Source organism: Podarcis liolepis (genome assembly GCF_965112155.1).
Source record: "Podarcis liolepis genome assembly, chromosome: 14".
NCBI classification, from domain to species: Eukaryota; Metazoa; Chordata; class Lepidosauria; order Squamata; family Lacertidae; genus Podarcis; species Podarcis liolepis.
The window spans coordinates 52,302,503-52,327,392 of NC_139569.1; the positions used below are offsets into that span (position 1 = coordinate 52,302,503).

A 24,890-nucleotide genomic window follows, 5' to 3' on the forward strand; every position below is an offset into this window, starting at 1 on the left:
TTTGTTAAGAGGGAGATAGTAAAAGCACAACTTCAGGCAATACCAATGAGACGGAAACATGGAAGGTGCCTAAAGAAGCCAGGGTGGCTATCTAAAGAACTTTTAACTGAGTTAAGATTAAAAAAGGATGTGTACAAAAAATGGAAAAGGGGGAACCCACCAAAGAGGAATTCAAACAAATAGCCAGCACATGTAGACACAAAGTCAGAAAAGCTAAAGTACAGAATGAACTCAGGCTTGCTAGAGAGGTTAAAAGCAACAAAAAAGGCTTTTATGGGTATGTCCGTAGGAAAAGGAAGAACAAAGAAACAGTGGGGTCACTCAGAGGAGAAGATGGTGAAATGCAAACAGGGGACACAGAAAGGGCTGAACTCCTCAATGCCTTCTTTGCCTCAGTCTTCTCCGATAAAGAAAACAATGCCCGACCTGAAGAATTTGGAGCAAATGATTCAGCAGAGGAAACAAAGCCCAGAATAACTAAGGAGATAGTACAAGAATTCTTGGCTAGTTTAGATGTATTCAAGTCTCCAGGGCCAGATGAACTGCATCCAAGAGTATTAAAAGAACTGGCATATGTGATCTCAGAACCACTGGCAGTCATCTTTGAGAATTCCTGGAGAACAGGCGAAGTCCCGGCAGACTGGAGGAGGGCAAATGTTGTCCGTATTTTCAAAAAGGGGGAAAGAGAGGACCCAAATAATTATCGCCCAGTCAGTCTGACATCAATACCAGGGAAGATTCTGGAGCAGATCATTAAGCAAACAGTCTGTGAGCACCTAGAAAGGAATGCTGTGATCACCAATAGTCAGCATGGATTTCTGAAAAATAAGTCATGTCAGACTAACCTGATCTTGTTTTTTGACAGAATTACAAGCCTGGTAGATGAAGGGAACGCAGTGGATGTAGCCTACCTTGATTCCAGCAAGGCATTCGACAAGGTGCCCCATGATATTCTTGTAAAGAAGCTGGTAAAATGCGGTCTTGACTATGCTACCACTCAGTGGATTTGTAACTGGCTGATTGACCGAACCCAAAGGGTGCTCATCAATGGTTCCTCTTCATCCTGGAGAAGAGTGACTGGTGGGGTGCCACAGGGTTCTGTCTTGGGCCCGGTCTTATTCAACATCTTTCTCAACAACTTGGATGATGGACTCAAGGGCATCCTGATCAAATTTGCAGATGACACCAAACTGGGAGGGGTGGCTAACACCCCAGAGGACAGGATCACACTTCAAAACGACCTTGACAGATTAGAGAACAGGGCCAAAACAAACAAGATGAACTTTAACAGGGAGAAATGTAAAGTCTTGCACTTGGGCAAAAAAAATGAGAGGCACAAATTCAAGATGGGGGACACCTGGCTTGAGAGCAGTACATGTGAAAAGGATCTAGGAGTCTTGGTTGACCACAAACTTGACATGAGCCAACAGTGTGACGCGGCAGCTAAAAAAGCCAATGCAATTCTGGGCTTCATCAATAGGAGTATAGCATCTAGATCAAGGGAAGTAATAGTGCCACTGTATTCTGCTCTGGTCAGACCTCAGCTGGAGTACTGTGTCCAGTTCTGGGCACCACAATTCAAGAAGGACACTGACAAACTGGAACGTGTCCAGAGGAGGGCAACCAAAATGGTCAAAGGCCTGGAAACGATGCCTTATGAGGAACGGCTAAGGGAGCTGGGCATGTTTAGCCTGGAGAAGAGGAGGTTAAGGGGTGATATGATAGCCATGTTCAAATATATAAAAGGATGTCACATAGAGGAGGGAGAAAGGTTGTTTTCTGCTGCTCCAGAGAAGCGGACACGGAGCAATGGATCCAAACTACAAGAAAGAAGATTCCACCTAAACATTAGGAAGAACCTCCTGACAGTAAGAGCTGTTTGACAGTGAAATTTGCTGCCAAGGAGTGTGGTGGAGTCTCCTACTTTGGAGGTCTTTAAGCAGAGGCTTGACAAACATATGTCAGGAGTGCTCTGATGGTGTTTCCTGCTTGGCAGGGGGTTGGACTCGATGGCCCTTGTGGTCTATTCCAACTCTATGATTCTATGATTCTATGTCGGAAAGCCCACCACCTGTCCTCTCGACCCGTGCCCCTCCTGGCTGATTAGAGCATGATCAGATGAGGTGCGGGCCCCCCTCAGTGAGATCATCAATTTGTCCCTTGGCATGGGGACATTCCCAGGGGAACTGAAGGAGGCAGTGGTGCGTCCGCTCTTAAAGAAAACATCATTAAATCCTTTAGATCTATCCAATTAATGCCCAGTTTCGAATCTTCCCATCCTGGGTAAGGTGACTGAGAGAGCGGTTGCTGAACTGGTGGGTGGATTTCTGGATGATACATCGGCTCTAGATCCATTCCAGTCCAGCTTTCGCTCTGGTCATGGGACCGAGATAGCTCTGGTTGTCCTAACAGACGATTTCCGTAGGCATCTGGATCGAGGCGGGTTGGGGCTGTTGATTCTCTTAGATATCTCAGCAGCCTTTGACATGGTCGATCACAAACTTTTAGACCACCACCTTGCCGGCGTGGGGATTTGGGGCACAGTCCTTCAATGGCTTCGCTCATTCCTTTCTGGTCGGGGACAGAGGGTGGCGTTGGGGGCGGGAGGTGTCATCACGCTACTCCTTGGTGTGTGGAGTACCGCAGGGCGCAATTCTCTCCCCGATGCTTTTCAACATCTTTATGTGCCCCCTCGCCCAGCTTGTCTGGAATTTTGGTTTGGGTTGCTGATGACACCCAACTCTATCTGTTGATGGACAGCCATCCTGGCTCGGCCCCAGACACACTAATCAGATTTCTGGAAGCTGTGGCTGGATGGCTTCATGGGAGCTGGTTGAAGTTAAATCCTTCGAAGACAGAGGTCCTTTGGCTGGGTCGGGACGATATGGGATTGGGGGGGCCAACTCCCATCCCTTGTGGGGGCGCAATTAGTGCCAGCGCCTTCCGTCAAGAGTTTGGGTGCAGGTCCCCCATCCCTGATATAGGACTTACCACATGGAGGTGATTGCCATCAAGCTTCATTTAAGCCTTTCCCAAGCATCCTTTTTGGGTTGCTAGTCATGGTTGCTTCTCTATCATTTCACTATTGTGACATCATGTGGCATAGGCTGTTTGAAAAACAAGGAGCCAAAAGCCTCCTGGCTTGGGAGTGGGGTCAACCTGGCTCCAGTGTCCCCTGTTTTTCCTAAAATGCACCATTCTTAAGTTGGGGTAAGGTTGGTAGGAGGGAGAACTGGAATGAAGGAAGTCCTATACATTTGTGTGAATTCGTAGCTGCCAGAGAGCCTGGAAAATGGAGTGAATGAAATGATTCAGGGCACATTAAGAATTCTATTTCCCAGACTTCCTGGCAGCGATACAAACTCCAGATTAATCCCTATGCCCAGAGCATCTGAGAAGGGAGCAGAGGAACCTCTCCATCTTCTCTTCCATTCTTCCAAGGGCCAGCAATTTAGCCCCTCATCCTTTTCCATTCCTCAGGCTTTGTATTTCAAGATATAAAACATGTTACAGAAAGAGAAAGTGTGTGTGTGTAGATATATCTATATTTATTAAACAACACCAACTTATCAAGGTCCTCTTGAGGATCAGAGTCCCCCTGCCTCAAAATTTATTACTTGAAACACTTGGGGCATTTAGGAAGAGATTTGGGGTTCTGTGTCCCATGGATTCATCCCAACAATGCTTAGATGAGCATAGCAGCTACCAGCTGCTACAAGCACCTGTGGAAAGCCTCATTCCAGTGGCACAATGATCCAAGTCACATGGGTCGGGTGAATTCAGGTGTGCAGCAATCCTTCCTGACTGGTTGGAGAATCGAAAGTCCATCTTTTGTGCCTAGGCATTAACTGCATTGTTGCAGCACAGCCAGCAGTCCAGTTCTGTCCATTGTGTTTTAGCTCTGAGAAATTCTGGTAACTTAATGTACGGTAACTCACAGGTGATAGTCGTGGTGGGGAGGGTGACCCTAGGAGGTTAACAGCAAAGTAATGGCTGGAGGTAGTTACCTGGGAAAACTTTTAACACATACCAATCAGCAGGGCTGGATGAGGTTGACCCAAGGGTTTTTCTTTTTCCGTTTTTGAAGAAGCAGTGAAGGAAATGACAATCTCTCAGTATATCTTATGAGCATGGAAAGGTAGCAGATGCCTTGAGAGAAAGAGACTGCGTCAAAACCTTGCACAAAGGGAGGCTTTTGAAATGGACAATTTATTTGTCTGAGTTGCTGAACAGCTGTGCCCACCTGGCTACTCTGTAAAGCACCAGGCTAGGCTGGGGTTTGACAGGTGCTGGCAGTGTGCTATTGCCCACAAAGCACCATTTCCTTTGCCAGAAAACCTCTAACTTGGTGAAATATACTTGGAGACGAAAGTGGATTTCATGCTCTTTATTCAGCTCATAGTGGTGAGGAGGAATGGAAGTTCCCCCCGAATGTCTGCCTTATATACATTATTTACACAATGGGCCCCACGTGATTGGCTAATTCTGGGATTCTCCTGTAGGCCAATCAGGTTGCGGATTCCCTTCCACCTGGAGCTGGATTGGGCGGCTCCTGTGGACCAATCAGACTGCTGCATTCTGGATCCCATTCAACTCAGTACATAACACTTGGGAAGGGCCTCAAAGGTCTGCACCTCGTGTTAGACTGCAAGGACAGGTTGGGGATGCTGCTGGTCTATCGACCACTCTGTTGCCCAGCAGCTCCCCTGACTGAGCTGACCGAGATGGCCTCCCCCCCCCCAATATAATACATTTGTGCCTGCTGTTTTCATGAATATATGCATTTGTGTACGCATAGTTTGGTTGGGAGAACTGCACTGCGAATTTCAGCAAAGTGCAATGAAAGGGTAGATGTGTTTCAGTTTGCATACTGGTTCAAGAAGTGCAAATTTGGGTAGTTTCCTATTAAAGTACAAACAAATCAAATCCCTCCCCCATTCCTAGTTTATACTGGGGTCCTCCATGAGCCAGGATGCAGCTGGTCATCTACAGGTTGTAGCTGTGCAAAATTATTGGGGGAAATATAAGAGTAAGACTAAGACCTCCCCCTCACCCAACTTATAATTTCCACAGAAGGATGGACTTTTCTCGAGTGATACGTCAGCTGGTTTTTTCCTCCCTTTCACTCCTTGCATTTAGTTTCCAGAAATCCTAATGAGTGTTAAGTCGGCAAACCCATGCCTGGCCTTGGGAAATCCAGGGAAGCTAGAGTGGCTGGGGGGGTGGGGGTGGGTGGGAGCGTTTTTTGCCAGATTCTAGAGGGCCATGCAAGTTAGACCGTGCAAGGACTTAGGGCTCTAATTGCTTTTTGAGGTTTTTTTGGCTAGAAAGTGACCCACGTGGCTCCTTTTCCAAACGTGTGTCATCTCAGCACAGGTCTGGAACAGCTGTGCTCATTTGCAGGTATCCAACCAGTCTGAACTCACAAGTGTGTGGGAGAGTGGTGGCATTTTCAGGGCACTTGGCCAAAAAGCTCCAAACAATGGACAGGTCAGCAGAGGCAGTTTTCAAAATGCATTTTAGTAAATTACTTTGAAGAGAAGCGGTAGACTGAGAGATGTGCTGAGAGTCAAATACTTTTCTTTCACCTACGAGTGGGAAAATGGCTGCTGATGGTGGGCGGGCTTAACAAATAAATAGCAGGAGTAGAAAGGGTTAAGCAGCACCCCACTTCCAACCACCCCTTTGCCTCTGATTACAGCTTTCCAAGACAGTAAGAAACTGCGGTTAGAGACATAGAAATTCACAGTAGCCACCAAGACCTGTAATAAATTGCCCCATAATCTGTACATAACTTAAATATATTGTGGCATATGGTTGTTTCTATGTCACAGAGGATATCTTATTATGCATTTTCTTTGACTTGCCTTTGTCTTTACTGAGTTGCATGCAAACATATAAGAGATATTATGTTTTTTCCTGAATGTGTACGTTTGAAATCCAACATATTTTTAAAAATGTTTTTACTGATTTTTCCATATAAATAAAAACACATAACAATAATAACACTGAGAACGTTTTTGAAAGCCAATAAATAAGCAAACCTTCCCATAATACTAGCGTAGCCTGTTTGTAATTTCCGTATGTATAAGAAGCCCTGGCTCTGCTGCACCAAAATTGATATCTCACAAATAATTGATTACACCTCTGTTGGAGATCACACTTCCAGATGTGATCTATCATTAAGGCATGAGAGAATGTCAGCAGTCATGTCAATTGCACATGTTTCTGATCTAATTCTTCCTTATTTGACAGGCGTGTCCTGAGAACAGAAACATCAGAGAGTTGCAGTGCTCCTCCTACAACAACAAGCCTTTTATGGGAAGATTCTATGAGTGGGAACCTTTTGCGGAAGGTAAGGGAAGTTTCTACCTTTGGGCAACATGGTGTGGCTTTCACTGTCCCGCCACACAATATTCAACTGATGTGGGTTTGTTGTTGTTGTTGTTATAATATTTATATACCACCCTTCACCAAAACCTCTCAGGGAGGTTCTCAAGATAAAAACACAAGATAAAAGCACAATAAATAGTTCAAACAAAACAGTGGAAACCAGTGGGGAACATTTCACTCCCCCAACATATCCTGCAGCAGACTTTAAAGCAAGGGGGAGGAACCAAAGGGCCTGCTGGGGTGGGGGGGGTGGGGGTGGAAGCAGAGGCAAAAGCAGGTGGAACAAGGGATGCCATTCTTGCCTTGAATACCAGCAGGCTGCCATACCACCACCTCAAAAGTCTGTGGCGTCTTGCTTTACATCCCTTCCACCATATACATTTCTCCATCACGGAAAGGGAGAGGTATGTAAACACTTTAAGGACACATCCCACCCAGAAGCACACTGGGAGGAGAGCGCAAAGCAGGCTGGCAATTGGTGTGTCCTGAGGAAAGCAGGTGTGGTCTGGGGGGAACCGTGAGGGTTGGATAGAGGAGCCTGGAGGCTTGAATTTGGTCCCTAGACCTGAGGTGCCCCATCCCTGTCACCATCCTGCAACAAGACACCTTCAAGGGCTAAAGCTGCTGAATAGGGCTACCTAAGGAATTGGATGCAAACTGACCTGGACTAATGAATGGATCAGAATTTAGTTGAACACCAGCTCTTGTACTTCCTAAATACATATGCTGACATGGTCCTTATTGATTCACAGGCCCATGAAACCTTCTGCCACACCAAATGTGTTAATCTTAAAGATTAACAGGACTCTTCATTTGGGGTATTTTTTTAGTGCAGTGGATTAACATGGGTGTGATATTTTAGAGGTCACTCCTTAAAATATGACCTCTTTGGCTTTCTGAGCCCAAATGCAGGGTGTTCACCCCATCACTATTCAAATATATCGAGGGGCTATTTCATGAAAGAGCTGTATTCTCTGTTGCCCGATGACAATCGTGTGGATCTGATGGGCTTAAGTAACTGGAGGAGAGATTTCAGCTGAATGTCAGGAGAAATGTCTCAACAGTACAATCACTTTGGCCGTGGGATCCTGGAGGGGACATGGTGGGCTCTCTTTGTTGGAGACCTTCAAGCAACCATCTGATATGGATGGTTCAAGCTGGGCAACCATCTGATATGGATACGCCAGCTCTGGGCTTCCTGCATGAAGCAGCGAGTGGAGCCAAAGCCCAACCATCCATTTCATACCACTTTAGCACTCCCAAAGAATACAGGGAACAGTAGTTTGCTCAGGGAGCTGAGAGCTTTTTAGGAGTTCTCCATTCCCATCACAGAGTTACAGTTTCCAGATTGCTCTGGGAAGGGGGGTTGAACCATTTTAAGAAGTGTAGCTCTGTTAGGGAAAGAAGCGCGGGGGGGGGGGGCATCCTGTTTCGCCATGTGAGGTGAAATGGGAACAAGCCACCCTGGGTGTGTGCTGCCTGCCCCCTTGCCACCCCTGACCAAGCCTTGCTTACCAGGGTCAGGCGGCTGCAGCTTCTGGCAAGATCTCGTGAGGCCTCTGTGCGATCTTGTGGGCACTTGCAGGATCTCACTGGAACCTGGAAGCTGCCACGGCTACTTCTCCAGCAGTGGTGGGGGATCACTCTGGCAGAGGCAGCCTCTGAATACCCCTGCCTGAAGCGGCTGCCTCCTTCTGCTCATGCATGGGCTGGCCCTGGGAACAGAGGTCTCCAAACAGCTTCCAGCACTCTTAACAAACTACAGCTCCCAGGATTCTTTGGGGTAAGCCACAACTTTTTAAAGTGGTATCATGGTGCTTTAAATGTATGGTGCAAATGGGACTTTTGACAAGATGACCTATAAGATCCCTCCCAACTCCATGATTCTTTTGATACAAATACTGGTAACCTAGGGTGCAATGATTTGGCTGATTGACTACTCTCAGTTGTGAAACTGGTGCTAGGTATATTGTCCCTGCATTTTTACAATCTATCTATCTATCTATCTATCTATCTATCTATCTATCTATCTATTTATTTAATGCCTTATAAAATCAATTTTTTAAGGCGCTGTACAAAAAGTGCAATCAAACTGTGCTATGCAATACAGTCTGTTTGAGGAATAAGTGTTGGAAGTCAGTGTGTTTGAGACTCGGATTGCTTTTAAAGCCTCATGGCTGACCTATTTGCTTAGAAACAGATTTAATTAAAAGGTACGATATAGATGTTGATTATTTTCTCTTTGCAAAGCATTGGCAGGGCTTGAGTGTACATTTCTGAAGCCTCTGCAGTAATATATTCTTATAGAGTTTCCTCCAAGGATGTGTAAAAACACTTGCAGGTTAACATTAGATACCTGCTGACAAGAAATACAAATCAACTAGCTCTCTTATTATTGGCAGGAAGTTACGGTACTTTTCCTCTTACCAGCAGACCAGATCAGGAGAGGCCCCCTTCCTCTGTGCTTTCAGAGAACACACACAGAGAGAGAACAGATCAGCTATGGATTTTTGTCAAATATTTACTCCTAACCCTGATTAATATATATATATTGCCCTTCTGAATGTAAGGATGCTTCCATATTGTTAAGGTCTCTCTTCCTATCCTCTTATAAACGCAGCTGAAATGTGTTTAGGAAAAACAGCATGGCCCATTGTGATCTGTCAACCTCAGGCAGGGAGGAAAACAGTGCATCCCATCACGTTCTCTCTTTCATAAATCACCCAAGTGCCAAGTCAGGGCTTTTAAGGACATGGAGGACATTGTGGGTCACACCTGTGATCTGTGTGAAACTTTGACCTGTGTAAAACTAGCACATCTTTGGGGTGGGGAGCAGCATGCTGGCAGCATGTTCTACCCTTGACGTATACATATTGGTTTGAATGTCTGAAGAGAGAGCCTACATGCGCATGGGAGACACCTCCTGTCTTTACATACTGTCGTAAGAAGAATTCTACTGGTTCAGATCAAAGGCACTAATTGCCTCCTGTATAGACTACTACAGTTGCACTCCGTGTGGGGGTAGCCTTGAAGACAGCCTGGAATCTGCAGCTGGGGCAGAATGCCGCTTCTCAGTTATTCACAGATGGCGAGGGGTGGGGATCATATTACCCTGATCTTCAATCTCCACACTGGCTGCCAGTGAGCTGAGAGGTCCAATTCAAGGTGCTAATTGTTGTGTAAAGTGCCCTGAACAACTTGGGATTCAAAGACTTAAGGAGAGCATTCTCGGGTATTGCCCCAACTGACTGTTAAGATCAGCCAGGAATGCCCTGTTTGTCCCAACAGTAGTTACTGCTAGTTGGCTGGTGAAGCAGAGCGGGGCATTCTTTTATATATATATATATATATAAAATATTTATTAAAGTTTCAGAAAAAGGAATTACATAAAAACAAAAAATACAAGAGTAAAAGACAAAAATAAAAATACAAGAAAAATACAGAATAAATACACTTACAGAAAAAAATTAAAAAAATAAAAATAAAAAGTCAACCTTTCCATATCTTACATTCATGTCCTTGTTTCCCTGACCTCCTCATACCTCCCTTTTTTGTATTCCAATTCAATAAATTAATTCAGAAATTTCTTTCCCTCCTTATTATCCTGATCTTTGATCTTAATATATTATAACATCAAATTTTTACCCATTTAAAAATCCAATTTTTCCATATTCTTTTATATCATTACAGCTAGAAACTAGTTAACTTCAATCAAACATCATTTTAACATTCATTAATTTTGCAAGACTTCTGTAAATAGTCTTTAAATTTCTTCCAATCTTCTTCCACGACTCTTCTCCCTGGTCTCGGATTCTACCAGTCATTTCCGCCAATTCCATGTAGTCCATCACTTTCATCTGCCATTCTTCCAGAGTGGGTAAATCTTGTGTCTTCCAATACTTTGCGATGAGTATTCTTGCTGCTGTTGTAGCATACATAAAGAAAATTCTGTCCTTCTTTAACACCAATTGGCCGACTATGCCCAGGAGAAAGGCCTCTGGTTTCTTCAGAGCGGGGCATTCTTGGTGGTGTCCCCCAGATTATGTTTGGTTGGCCTCCACACTGGCCACATTCAAGCAATGTGGGAACCTTTCTTTTTATCCTGGCCTTTGTGTCACAACTGATAATTTTGCTGTGTTGTTCATGCAATCAGTTCTCAAACTGTTATTGGCATATATTCCATTAAGGATCAGTACAGAAAAGTCACTCAGCAAAATCTGCATCTAACACTCAGGTTAATGTTGTGTAACATTCACAAATCCTCAGTGCATGTTGCAGAAACTTGGCTGTTATTTCCCAAACCTTCCCCCAAACCATTGCTATTTTTCTAAAAAAAAAAAGAGGTGGTGGAACTGACCAGTGAACTTGCCTCCCTTGTTCTCTTAGAATGGCAATGGCACCCACCTGAGAGGGGCCAGAGCTGAGTTCTGGTAGGGCTGCCATATGTCCTGATTTTGCCTGACATTACTGGGATTTCAGAGGTGGAATTGATGTCTGGGAGGAATTTCCGAAAGGTGGCGCTTTGTCCTGAATTTTAGGCAAGTCAATCGAAAAATCACATTTCTTTGGAGTTTTCAACAATTTTGGCAACCCTAGTTCTGGTGAGCCCTGCCCCAAACTATCAGGATTGAGTAGGCCACAAAGCTGTCATAATGATGATGATGATAATGCTACAAGATTATTAAAAATTAGCTTTAACAGTTCCTCTTGGTGGGATTATCAAAATTCTGTCACACGTGTTATAGAAGGGGACACAGCAGTCTTGCAGGGTAATCCTATACATGTCTCCTTGGAAGTAAATTCCACTGAGATCAATGGGATTTACTCCCCAACTTAAGTGGGTTTAGGATTGCAGCCTAAGGGAAGCAGTCATTTTCACAACTGTATATTTCAACGGCCTGTGTGTACGCACATGGGAACAGTGAGTGAGCATGCCAACTTCTTTGCTGAGCAAGATGGCCCCAGGGAACGCTCGTCTAGGCCATGTTGTAATTGCACAGAGATGGTAATTGGTTCCATACTGTGGGCAGAGTCTGCTGCTGCTCCTTGAAGCAATAACACTGTGTGTGCTACTTTGGGGACCTCCTCCTTCCCACAATTCACCAGCCATGACTCATTCTCTATGGTGCCAGGAAAGAAAGCTTGCGGGCTTCAATGTATAGCTTCTACCATTTCTGTTTCGCTCTCCTGAACAACGCAATCCTTTATAGGAAGGGTTGGATTTTACACCTCTTGTTTGAATTGGAACTCTTGGAAGGGCACCTCACCCAATTTACAGCCAAGCCCTAACGATGGAGTTCAAAATAATTTTACCATCTTCCCCGCCTCTAAAGTATCTCTGTGTGACCATGTAAGGCATGCAGTTTTATTCTCCCTCATTCGCTGTGGTGCAGCTACAGTTTTAAACCATGTTTTATCTGCTATTGCTCCAATACAAACTTTTGTATTTATTAAAAGGGGCCATATTTCAGGAATGAAGAACCCTATCAATTTAGAATCTACAATGAAGGATGCTGGCATAGTGGAACCTCACACTTTGCTAATGAGAGAGGAGAATCATATGGCTGAAGAGACTGAAGCAGAATGAGTGATTGAGCTACGATAGAAAGGTTCAGACAATCCCTGAGGCACCCTGGACCTAAGTTGTTCAGGGCTTTCGAGATTAATTCAAGGACCTTGAACCTGTCTTGGTAGTAGATGGGCAGTTACCGCAGATGTTTTAACAGCGCTGGCCCTACTGTTAGATGGGGTGAAGGAGATGCCGGGGTGGTAGCAGGCCCCTCACTGTTCCCTAAGTTAGCTTGCAAGCACAGAAGAACGATTATGGTAATTATAATAATAATTTATTATTTATACCCCTCCCATCTGGCTAGGTTTCCAACCAAATATTAAAATATTAAAAACACAATACAGCATTAAACATTAAAAACTTCCCCAAACAGGGCTGCCTTCAGATGTCTTTTAAAAGTAAGATAGTTGCTTATTGCCTTGACATCTGATGGGAGGGCATTCCACAGGGCAGGCGCCACTACCGAGAAGGCACTGGTACCAGTCCAGTGGGATTCTGTTGGTGGAATGTGGGGTGGCATTATCTTGATCTTTGCCTTAGGCGGCAGTTCTGTGGGGCTGGCTGACTCTGCCACCTTGTACAAGTTGATAACAATGAAAATTATATTATGAGATGATTTTCTTTGTGCCCCTTAATTAAAGATGTATTGAAGCTTTGGGGCATAGTTGCTCCCCGCTTCCTTCCCAGGACATTTGGCTGCATGAGTTCCATTGCCTGGCCAGTGCAAGACCTTTTCCTGCCCAAGGTGAAGGTCAAGATGTAACCTCCCCAGAAGCTGGATGGACTGAGTCTTCTGCCATACGGGAGAGCAGTAGGTTAGCTTAGGAGGTGTTGGGTGAGCTCATTGCAAGGCAACCACACTTGACCACTCCTTGCTCACTGCTCTGCCTGGTATCGGTCCCACAACAAAAATGCAGTAGAGTAGCAATGGTGCTGGGATCAAGTAGAGCAATGCATGCGCAAAGTGGGCTGGGCTGATTGCCTCTTCTTTAAGAACATCAAAAGAACCTCCTGGATCAGGCCAGTGGCCCACCTAGTCCAGTGGCCAGCCAGATTCCTGTGAGAAGCCTAAAAGCAGGATCCCACGGCAACAGTGCTCTTCCTTCCTGTGCTTTCCAGAAACTGCGATTCCTAAGTTCCTAAGTTCCTAAGGCCAAACCGTACGCCAAAGAATAAACGGACATAAATCAGACATCAAGAATCACAAAACAGAGAAACCAGTAGGAGAACACTTCAATCTCCCAGGACATTCTATACAAGATCTCAAAGTAGCTGTTTTACTACAAAGGAATTTCAGAAATAGACTGGAAAGAGAAGCTGCTGAATTGCAACTCATTACCAAACTTAAAACCATGGAGAGACCTGGTCTGAACAAAGACATTGGATTCTTATCTCATTATACATGACTAAGCCATTTTTCACCTTCTCACCCCTTGCCTTTTCCTGTAAGACCTATTGCAGTCGTTAAGAGTTGTCAACAGGCTCATCTCAGCTTTCTGCCTATCTCCCATTCCCACCACCCTTCTGAGTAATACCCCTCCCCACCTTCTCACTATATAGAAGGATCTGGCAACTTCTGTTTCAGTGTATCTGAAGAAGTGTGCATGCACACGAAAGCTCATACCAAGAACTAACTTAGTTGGTCTTTAAGGTGCTACTGGAAGGAATTTTTTTATTTTCCTATTCCTAAGCATTTGCTGCCTCTGAGCATGAGGCAGAGCTTTGCCATCATGACTAGCAGCCCTTGATAGCCTTCTCCTCCATGAACTTTTTCAGTCCCCTTTTAAAGCCATCTAAGTTGGTGGCCATCACTGCCTCACAGCTTTCTCAAGGGCACTGACTTTGCACACATTGGAAGCTGCCTTATCATTGGCCTGTCTAGCTTAGTATCTTTGACACTGACTGGCAGCAGCTCTGCAGGGTTTCAGGCTGTAGCCTTCCCTACCTGCAGGTGTTGCGGACTGAACCAGGGACCTTCTGCATGCAAAGCAGATACTCTACCATTGAGCTACAGCCCTTCCCTAACACTTGGATCCCTTCCCTTAGCTCAGCAAATATATGGTCAATGACATCATCCTGAGAAAGGATTCCTAGCCCTAATACTGGGATTCCCAGACCTTGCTGCAGATAACAGGCTCAAGGGAGGGCCAGAAGCATTCCCATTGCCCAGAAAGCACCATTCTGCTTTGGAGCCCTGGCAAAAGGCTGAAACCAGACACAACTAAACTAGATGTTAAAACACATGCACACACTTTTGAGGTATAATATTTTATTGATTTTAAAGTGTGTTTTTTAAACAATTTAAAAAGGAAAAACAGTAACAGCAGTGCAACCTTACCATGTACATCACGGGTAAGTCCAGTTACAATATGGAGTTGCATCTGAAAAAGTGCTGCATTCTCAAACACAAACTTTCCCCATGTTATTTGATTTCTTTATACAGTAGTTGTATTCAAACCAGGATCTGTATCTGTATAATTCATTCTGCGAGTTTTTTCGTCTAGCAAATTTTTCGTCTTGCGAAGCACGGTTTCCCATAGGAATGCATTGAAATTCAATTAATGCGTTCCTATGGTCAAAAAAAGTCCAATCAAAGCTAAATTTGGTACAAAAAGAGTTTATTAACTGCTCTTTAAAGTCACACATACTTTAAAGAGCATTTCAAAAATTGAAGGAACAATAAATTAAGTTTCTAAACATGACAGAAAAACATTTAAAAATCAAAAAAGGGTACATTACATTTTCTAAGACTCTGGGGGACCACTCGAAGAAGGTTCCTCTTCCACTCTTTGCTTTTTGCTGAGGAACCTGTCCATGGTCTGCTGCTTCATCCGCCTTTTCAGCAGCTCCCTGAGAGGCAACATGACCGTCGTATCAAAAGTGTTCGCTTGGTCATGTGCCACGTGCTTGTTCGGGTGGTGCCGCTCTGCAAAAGCCTGCACCTCCTTCCACTTCTGGCAAATGTCCCTCAGTTCTTTGGAGGACGGCTGTTCCTCAGTTGCTTCCTCCTCTTCCAGCGAGGCCTGCTCCTGCGCAACCTCTGCCTGCAGTTCAACCAGCTCCTGGGTGGTCAGCTTGTGGTCATGCTCCTCCACCAGCTCGCTGACGTCCTCCTCTGTGACCTCCAGGCCCATGGTCCTCCCCAAGGCAACAATGTCCTGCACCACTGTTGACTCTGGTGCATCAGAGTCACTTGGTGCCACACAGTCCGGCCACAGGCTGCGCCAAGCGCAATTCAAATTTCTCTGGCTGATCCCGTTCCAGGCCGTGGTGATCATCTTCAAGCAGGTGACGATGTCGAAGTGGTCCTTCCAGAATTCCCGCAGGGTGATGGTGGTGCAGTCAGTCACCTCGAAGCATCGCCTGAAAAGCTCCTTGGTGTAGAGTTTTTTGAAATTGGCGGTGACCTGCTGATCCATCGGCTGGAGCAGTGGCGTGGTGTTAGGCGGCAGGAACATGATGTTGATGAAGCTGAACTCCTCCAACAAGTCCACCTCAAGGCCTTTAGGATGGGCAGGAGCATTGTCCATCAGAAGCAAAGCCTTCAGCGGCAGGTCGTTGTCCAGCAAGTACTGTTTGACAGCAGGGCCAAAAGCAAGATTGACCCAGTCCACAAACAGCACACGTGTGACCCAAGCCTTGCTGTTGGATCGCCACATGACACTCAGCCGCTCCTTGTCGACCTTGTGTTTCTTGAAGGCCCGTGGGTTCTCCGAGTGGTACACCAGTAGGGGCTTGATCTTCAGGTCGCCGCTTGCGTTGGCACAGAAGAGCAGGGTCAGGCGGTCCTTCATGGGCTTGTGGCCAGGCAACTTGGCCTCCTCCTGTGTGATGAAAGTGCTTTTGGGCATCCTCTTCCAAAACAGCCCGGTCTCGTCGCAGTTGAAGACCTGCTGTGGAATGTAGCCCTCCGTCTTCACAACCTCCAGGAACTCCGCTGTAAAGTCTTCAGCCGCAGGAACATCAGAACTGGCAGCCTCTCCATGCCTGACCACGCTGTGGATTCCAGATCTTGCCTTGAACAGGTCAAACCAGCCTCTGCTTGCCTTGAAGACTTCTGAAGGTTCCTGGCTGTTCCCGGATGAGGTTTGCGTGCAAGGCCTTGGCCTTCTCACAAATCACGGCCTCAGTCACTGTGTCCCCTGCACGCTGCTTCTCTTCTAACCAGATGAGCAGCAACTTCTCGACCTCCTCCAGAACAGCTGGGCGGTTCTTCACGATCCTGGTGACTCCCTTGGCTGCATCAGTCGCAAGGATCTTCTCCCTCATCTTCAGGATGGTTCCGATGGTCGATGGGTTCCTGCCATACTCCCTGGCAAGGTCCGTCACACGCATTCCACCGTCGTGCTTCCAGATGATCTCCTTCTTCATTTCCAGCGTCACCTTCTCCTTCTTCCTCTCGCCGGCCTCCGCAGCAGCAGCAGTCTTCTTGGGTCCCATGGCAGCACAGCTCTTACCTTCGTAAACGCAGAAAAATAAAAATAAAAATCAGCAATTCAAACCCAGAACCAAGTCCTTGAATTCCAAACACCCAACCCAAAATCCAAAAAACCCCAAAAAAGTTTTAAAAGTTTAACTTACGAAATGGCTGCAAATCACTAAAGTCTTCAAAATCCTCAAATGGCTGCAAAAGAAGTTTTGCAAAAGCTTTAAAAATCACCAAAGTCTTCAAAAACCTCAACTGTTCCCCCAGTCCCTCCCCAACTGTTGCAAACCCCTCCCCAACTGTTGCAAACCCCTCCTCAACTGTTCCCCCAGCCACCTAGCACACAGAAATTCAAACCCATAATTTTTTTTCAAAAAAACCAACATGGCCGAATGGTCACAGAAAACCATAAAAATTAAGAAAAAAACCCACACAAGCTCCCAGATTCTTGCAAACCAGCTTTTTCCTCCCCAGTTTTTCCCCCAGCCACCCAAGCACACAGAAATTCAAAACCCAGAATTTTTTTTCAAAAAAAACAACACGGCCCAATGGTCACAGAACACCATAAAAATTCAAAAAAAAAAAAACAAAAACAAAACACAACCCCACACAAGCTTCCAGATTCTTGCAAACCCCTCCTCAACTGTTCCCCCATCCACCCAGCACACAGAAATTCAAACCCAGATTTTTTTTTCAAAAAAAAATAAACATGGCCCAATGGTCACAGAAAATCATAAAAATGCAGAAAAAAACCACACAAGCTCCCAGATTCTTGCAAACCTCTCCCCAACACCAATTCCTTGAATTCTAAACACCCCAACCCAAAATCCAAAAACCCCCAAAAAAGTTTTAAAAGTTTAACTTACCAAACAGCTGCAAAAGAAGTTTTGGAAAAGCTTCAAAAATTCAGCAAACTCTTTAAAAAGCTCAAAAAGGTCACCACACTGCGTGCAATGTGTTGCTCCTCAAAGTCAAGTTGCAACTGCACCTCTTCAAGCAATGCACCCTGGGTATTAACGGTTTTACGAAAAAGGAAACAAACTTGAAAGACGTTTTCGTCTTGCGAAGCAACTCGAAAACGAAAAAACCTTTCGTCTTGCGAGTTTTTCATCTTGCGAGGCGTTCGTCTTGCCGGGCACCACTGTATCACAATGCTTAAAATGGTGTGAATGGGGCGTACGTCCGCTCCGAGTACATCTGCTGAAATTCATGGACCTAAGTCAGTTATGTCCATTAATTTCAAGGAGTTCACTCTGAGTAGAGCTAACATTGGATAGAAGCTCTATTTTTCCGTGTTTTTTTTTATTGATGGTTGGGGATTTTTTGACATGAGAGAGAATTGATATAACAGGGTCTTTCCTTCCACGATACCATTGTGCATTGTCCTGCTTTATGGATGCCGGGGCAGGTAGCTCCGCCCCTGCCCATCAACAGCACTGGATAGCAAACTGAGCTGGCACAGAACTCAGTTGGTTACAGCCTTTGTCATTATGGTGAGATGTATTTCTGTTTAAATCATAGAAATTGTTTCTAAATCTATATCTATACATATAAATCAACATATGCAAATCTTATGCAAAGAAGCATCTCTCCCAGCCAGCCTTCAGCCAGCCTGCCCAAGATGGACCTCAGTCTTTCTTCTCCCTTTCTTCTTCCCAGCACACCTTGCTAAAGACTCTCTTTTCCTGTCACCTCACACCCAGTTACCCTGGCAACCTTCCAAACCCCCAGTCCCTGTTCATACCTTAGGGCAGGAGGGGTGGGCAAGGACTGTTTTCTTGCATTGCCAATGGCCTCAAGGACCCTGTATTGTTTCTGAATGACTGTAGCTTGGCCTGGCTGTTCTGCATAGGTTAGCTCAGGAATTCTTCTACTTCTCCATTCACATCCCGAATAATCAAAATCCTACCATTTCTTAATTTCTAGGATTTAGGGGGTTCTCCCCAAATGATTTGTGAATACTGTGGGACACTATAGGATGGAAAGGTTGCATTGGTGGAATGAGGGGTGAACGATGTTATTTCCTGAGGCCTAGGGCAAAATATGCCTTTTAAAGTTTTGCCCAGATTTGAATAAATGATGTCAGTTGAACCCTCAGACACTCATCCTTCAGAACGGGAAGCAGCAGACATGTTTGCGGATGGCCTAGTGCGTTGCATGTTTAAGTCTTCACATCTGCAGAGAAGACACAGTAAGGTAATCCATGATGGATGCTTCCTGTGGGCCTGTAAATTCTTGGCTCGGATGGGGCCATCTCTGAAACAAAAACCGATGTTGTCTTGGCCTTCCAGATCATGCCTTCCATAAATGTTCATTTTGGGAACAATCAATACTAGTATTCTGACTTACGCAAAAATGTCACCATCCCAGTTACTTACTGTTGCAGCCAAAGTCAAGAATGATCTCGTTAGTTGCAATTTACCTTGAGTAAACTAATTTGAATTGGTTGCCTGGCAGATTTTTTGACAATCTGCATGCTTATCTCAAGAAGTAATCCAGCTGTTCTGCTTTTCTTCCAGCTGTAAATTATTACTTCCACTGTACCAGCTGCTTTATGGCTCTCTTTCTCATGGCGATAGATCCCCTTCACTTTCTGACTCCACCTGCTAGAGATTTTGTTTTGTTATTCCTGTTTCATTTTGTAGGGAAGGGATTATCTGTTTTTTAAGCTTCCATTTTAATTGTTTCCAATTACAGAAGGATGACATAAACCAGTTTTGTTGTTCTCACTTTTGCAGGAACTACTGTTGAAAACTCAGATAAGGCAGCGGGAAAACTAAAACCAAAAGGAGTTGGGTGGTTGAGAAAGTTTTAAGTTCCAACAGGAGACATCGTAATTCCTCAGTGTTCAGAAACCAGGCAGCTGCTGGGAGCGATGGATGTTGGGAGGGGCTCTCCATGCTGAGGTCTGGGGATGAATCAGGATGCCATCCACTCTCCTGGTGTGTAGAATACCACCAGGGAATATGTGTTAGTGGAGAAGCAACAGAGCTTTGTGGTAGGGCACAGGAGTTGCATGCAGAACGCCTGAGAGATTCAGGACAGAAAAAGGATGTACTTCTTCACAGAGCTCATTGCTAACATGTTGAGTTCGGTGCCACAAGTCATAGTGTTGGCAGATGATGGCAGTGGGTCACAAGTGAGTTGCAGGCCTAGAGCGATGCCTCTTGGCCCATATGTGTGTGGGAAGCTGTTCTGAACCCACATGGCTGATAACTTACTTTCTTTCTTTCTTTCTTTCTTTCTTTCTTTCTTTCTTTCTTTCTTTCTTTCATTCTTTGGTGGGGGAACTCCTGATATCAAGGCAGTTTTGCACAGGTGAATTCAGGAAAGATGGTGTTCCTATTGGCTGCAAAGGCAGCACTTTTCACAGGGTCATAAAGGACTTCATGGAGGCGATTTTGTAAATGGAGATGGCACCGGAGTGGCGAGCATCTACCGGGGTCCCTTCACAGATGAAAACTTCAAGCTGAAACACTATTTGCCTGCTGTCCATGGCAAATAGTGGCCTCCGCACTAATGGCTGCCAGTTCTTCATCACCTGCTCAAAGTGTGGCTGGATGGCTGGGAAGCAAGTAGTCTTTGGTAAAATAGTTGATGGGCTGCTTGTCATGAGAAAAATGGAAAATGCATCCACTGGTCCAAATAACAAGCCCAGTGGTGATTGCCCGGTGAAGTGAGATGTAGAGGAAGGCAACTCTCAAGGTTAGTCTCTTTCCATCTTGGATCGCCATCACCTCCTGAGTGTTCCATGTTTTTCCTGTGGTGCCTCATCTACCCCATGTTTCAAACTAATAATCTCTTCCCATTGTAAGTAAAGGAATTTAGTGTGTTTTTTTAAAAGTCATAGTGTTGGCCACTAGTTTGGGTGGTTTTAAAAATAAATTACACAAAGTCAGAAACGCTGGGGCTGCTAGTCATGATGACTATATTACCACCAGGATCAAATGCAGCCTGTGGTTCTGAATACCACTTGCTGGAGAACAACAGTAGAGAGGACTATTGCTGTCCTGGATGTGGGTCTTTCTGAGGCAGGTGGGTGGCCAGTGAGAGAAAAGGATGCTGAACCAGGCAGGCCTTTTGTCTGATCCCGTAGGGCTCTCCTTATGTTCTTAGACATGTCCAGTAGGAAATTCTTAGCACTGTCAAACTGCATTTCCCAGGAATTTTAAGGACAAGCTGCATTGGCTAAATGGGTACAATAAGTTCATTGTGTAAAGACTGTAGGCACTATATAGCTATTATAGCTTCACTGCCTGAATCTAGAGCTATGGGCTAGTAATAATATTGTTTCCAATGTTGTAATAAATAATGCAGCAAAAGCAAAATCTAGTCAACTACAAAAGAAGCAAATGATTATTTATTGAAAACCATGCCTCTCCTTTTAGCTGCATTAATTCTTGGTTTGTGAATGATGCATCAGGGAAAACAGATGGGAGTTTGCAACTTTTTGCATGGTGGGGGAGACTCCTTTTAAAATATGAGGCAATTCCTGAACCTGGTGCTTAATCAATTCCTCTGTTTCCTGGCCATCTGCTGTGCCTGCATTTGTCTTGGAAATGGTAAATAACACCTGTAAATACAGTGTTGTTAGTGAAATATGCAGTGTCCCCTTGGGGCAGCTTCTAAATAACCAGAACTGGATCCTACCATTTCGAGAAGTGTGTATTTTCAGTCTGGCAGTTTCTGAATCAACTCTGTCATTTAATTAAATGGAATTGTAATGTTCTGAACCTTGCCTGGATTGCAGTATTCCTTATAAAATCTGAACTTCCATTTTCTATTAAGAAAAGATAGCGGAGCCAGATAAGAGAATGCCTTGACCCCCTTCAGAACCATATAAATCTTTGTAGCATGAAATACAAACTTTGCAACTGATTCACTTGTGGAATGCCATTAAATCTTCCTTCCAAAATAGCTGAGGGGAGAACATTAAAGTGAATGGAATGCACTATTTAATGCACTAATTTGAGGCATGATAGAAAGGACTCCTCTTTCTTGGCAATCTGCAATACCTCATTGGTGAAAAGCCAGTTATTAAACCATCCCTCTCCACCAATGTACACCCGTTCCAGTCTCTATATAAGCAGATGGGGTGTTTTCTGCTCCCAGTCATCAAGACGATTACACAAGAATCTACTAGCAATGAGTACACATGAAAGCAGAATCTTTAATTTTTAGCTAAGTTTAAAAAAAGCAACCTTGGAGAAAAGATTGTCACTTCACTTTGCATGACCATTGTGCTGTTCTTTGTTTTGTTGTTCTGCTTTTGCATTTTGTTAAAGTTTATCTTTGTCATCAGGAACATTGCCACAGGAAAGCAGAGGTGCAGATTAATTTGAGAATGTGAAAGGGAAAATGTGACTAGTGAAGGCATTTGTATATATTCCCATTGCAAAGATGCTAAGCCACATCAGACTTCCTCCTAATTCCATAATTCTGGAAAATATGTCACATATGGGATGTCAAAGGCACTCAAGTAAAATGTGGCTTAGACAATTTCTGTCATCTGGGATTCTTGAGTATGTGGCTCGGTATATCATCTGCAAAGCTGAAGCAACCAAATGAAACCAATTAAAATTACCAGGCTTACTGGTGTTGATTCTTCCACACAGCAAAGCAAGATATTTGAGCCTTGCAGATAAGAGCTGGCTGCGAGTAATAATACAAGACTGACTTTCTGGAGTGTAGCATTCTGACTCCAAAAGTGGGGCAGTAGATGTTTCTGGAAAGACCCCCCCCCAAGCACGTCATGAAGCTGATAACTGTCCCCTGTTGTTTGTGTATACCCTGCTGTATACTGTACAGTGGTGCCTCGCAAGACGAAAATAATCCGTTCCACGATTCTCTTCATCTAGCGGGTTTTTCATCTTGCGAAGCAACCCTATTAGCGGCTTAGCGGATTAGCGCTATTAGCGGTTTAGCGGCTATTAAAGGCTTAGTGGATTAGCGGCTAAAAGGCTATTAGCGGCTTAGCGGCTTAGAAAAAGGGGGGGAAAGCGAAAAAAATCACAAGACTCGCAAGACGTTTTCATCTTGCGAAGCAAGCCCATAGGGAAATTCGTCTTGCGAAGTGCATTGAAAAACGGAAAACCCTTTCGTCTAGCGGGTTTTTCGTCTTGCGAGGCATTCATCCTGTGGGGCACCACTGTATTTGAACATGGAGATTCCATTGAGCTGCTATGGCCTATTGGTGGTCCTACCTTCTGTGGCCGTGATCCAGATAAAGTTAGTTATGACCACTGTCTCACTGGAACTGTTGGTTTGATCTATCAGAATTTTTTTTTTAATAATATTTATTAAGTTTCCAACAAATTAACCACAACACTACAAAAAAACCAAAAAAAGAAAAAAAATACAATACAATATAATACATAATAAAAAAAGAAAAAACAAAGAAAAAACAGACATAATAAAAGAAACAAACAAGACAAAACAGAACAAACCAAAAACCATTTAAAATTTCAATTTCAACATCTTATTTCTTTCCCTTATTTCCTCGACCTCCTCACACCTCCCTTTTTGTATTCCACTTCTATTAATTGTTTCAGCAATTCCTTTCCATCTTCCTCTGTTTTCTATCCTATAATTCTCTTAACCCATTCTAGCCATATTTTTCCCTTTAAAACTCAATTACTCTATTTAGGGCTCTAGTCCTCAAGTTCTTCTGTTTTCCTTTAAGTTCCATCATAACAGATGTCACATTGAATTGCCTTTGAATGGATGGGGCTCTTTCACACTCCAGTTGTATTGTTTTACATTCAGTAGCAAGGGTTTTCTCCCTGACTTCATCCGCAGTTTGCCATGTCGACGTAAATTCCTGTATCGATCTCTGAATGGTTTCTGTGTTGGTGTTCACCTTTTGTCCCAGATTGTCTATTTTCCTGTGAAGCTGTTCCAACGAATCGTTTATTTTCACTAAAGCGACCACTAAGGCCTCTTCTGTTGACATTTCACCTATTTTTTTCCTTTCCATTTACTATAACACTTGAGAAATTCAAGGTCGATCTCAGAGTCTCACAGTTCTTATCTTGCAGCTGGAAGTCCCCCTAGCCTGGCTCTTATAAAGTAACCAATTTCAGAGATTTCCACTAGAGGGAAACAATGTCCCCTTTAAACACAACTCATACAATCCAAAGTTAATTTCAGATTTCAGATACTTTTTACTCCTTTTTAGAAGCGGCCGGAGACAATAGAAACAATGTATTTCTCTTCCTTTGCTAGCTGTCAAGGAACGTTCTAAGTGCTGTCAATGAACATTCCAAAACATCAGTCCTACTGGCAGTCCGTTTCCAGGGTCAGAGCGGCTTTATTTCCACTCCCTTCACTCTCTCCTGCAGGCATACTCAGTCCACAACATCCCCCCCCCTCTTCTCCTGCCTCCAAGGGGGATTTTGTGCTCTTTAATGATGGAAATTTAGGCTTTTACAAAAGGCTTTCCAGGACTTCAGCCTACAACCTCCTTGCTTCAGTCTGTTTACAAATATGGAAGGCGGACTTCCTGTTTTGAACCTCGCCGTTTCGATGCCAAATTAAACTTTTAAAATCCGATTCTCCCGTCTCAGCTCTACTCACGGGTAATTACTTTGGAGTCAAATTGTCCACAGGAAAAAGTCAATTCTCTCCGGCAACAGCTATGTGGCTTCGCTCCGTGGAAGAAGCAGACGATTTGAAGCACCGCGCCGCTCACCCCACGTCGCTCCGGATCCCTGAAACCGGGTTTCTCCGTGAGTAGGGGAGGCGCAAAAGGTGCCCGCCGAATCCCACGTTCACAGGCTTCTCCTGCCTGTGATTTTTACGGGTCTCCGCCTTCGCCACGGCGGTACAGACCCTAATTCCCACGGGGCAAGTTCCTCCCGATCAGAGGAACTCCGCCATTGCTGGAGGCACCAACCCGGAAGTCTATCAGGAATCTTTTTATGCCATAGCATTGGGCAAGTAATGTTTATGCTGTGAACTGCCCTGACTTCTACGGATGAAGGGTGGCATACAAATTGAACAGATATATAAATAACAATGGAAAAGTTATGTGGGAGATGACAAGAACAGGACATGGATGATGGCAGGGACCCAATGTGAAGCTCTTCTACCTCTTCTCTTGGAGGAATGGCTAGTTCTGAGAGACTGATAAACCACAAACTTCCGTGATTGATTTGTTAGTCTCAAATGGGTGGTCCACATTTAGGAATACAAGTCTGTGAAGCTCAGTTATGTGAGTGGTGGTGGTTCTCCAGGGTTACAGTTTTTCCTCATTCGTACCTGGAAATGCTAGGGATTGAGCTATGTGCTCTGCCACTGAACCAGAGTCCTATCCCACAAGAAAAAGAGAGGAACACAAGATGCTACTTTATGATAAGTCCATCCATCTAGTGATGTAATGTCTACATGGACTGGCAGTGGTTCTTTATGGTTTCAGATTAGTCTTCCCTGCATGGAGGGGCCAGCGACTAAACTTGGTTCCTCTTGTGTGCAAACCAGGTGTGCAAACCTAGGGAACACAGC

General features: G+C 44.5%; 2 protein-coding genes across 5 annotated transcripts in view; one reads left to right on the forward strand and one right to left on the reverse strand.

Annotated features, from left to right (window-relative positions):
* The window catches only part of LOC310693582 (thrombospondin type-1 domain-containing protein 4-like), a 252,516-nt gene that overhangs the window by 97,690 nt on the left and 129,936 nt on the right, over positions 1 to 24,890 (forward strand). Inside the window, exons 6-7 of one of the 3 annotated variants that reach the window (XM_083475939.1) lie at positions 6,256 to 6,355; positions 8,796 to 9,711. In XM_083475939.1, the coding sequence (XP_083332065.1) occupies positions 6,256 to 6,355; positions 8,796 to 8,956 (261 nt within the window). In that variant the 3' untranslated portion in view covers positions 8,957 to 9,711. Of the gene's footprint in view, positions 1 to 6,255; positions 6,356 to 7,145; positions 7,443 to 8,795; positions 9,712 to 24,890 lie in introns of those variants that run through there. The other 2 variants (XM_083475941.1, XM_083475940.1) reach the window with 2 other exon arrangements.
* LOC310693593 (tigger transposable element-derived protein 1-like) lies at positions 14,564 to 17,542 on the reverse strand. 2 transcript variants are annotated; one of them, XM_083475963.1, is made up of 2 exons: positions 17,255 to 17,542; positions 14,564 to 16,586 (listed from the first exon to the last, which is right to left on the reverse strand). In XM_083475963.1, the coding sequence occupies exon 2, from the start codon at positions 15,811 to 15,813 to the stop codon at positions 14,707 to 14,709; it is 1,107 nt and encodes a 368-aa protein (XP_083332089.1). In that variant the 5' UTR covers positions 15,814 to 16,586; positions 17,255 to 17,542; the 3' UTR covers positions 14,564 to 14,706. The 2 variants fall into 2 exon arrangements, with proteins under 2 accessions (XP_083332089.1, XP_083332088.1); XM_083475962.1 differs by having other exon boundaries at positions 14,564 to 16,724; positions 17,048 to 17,330.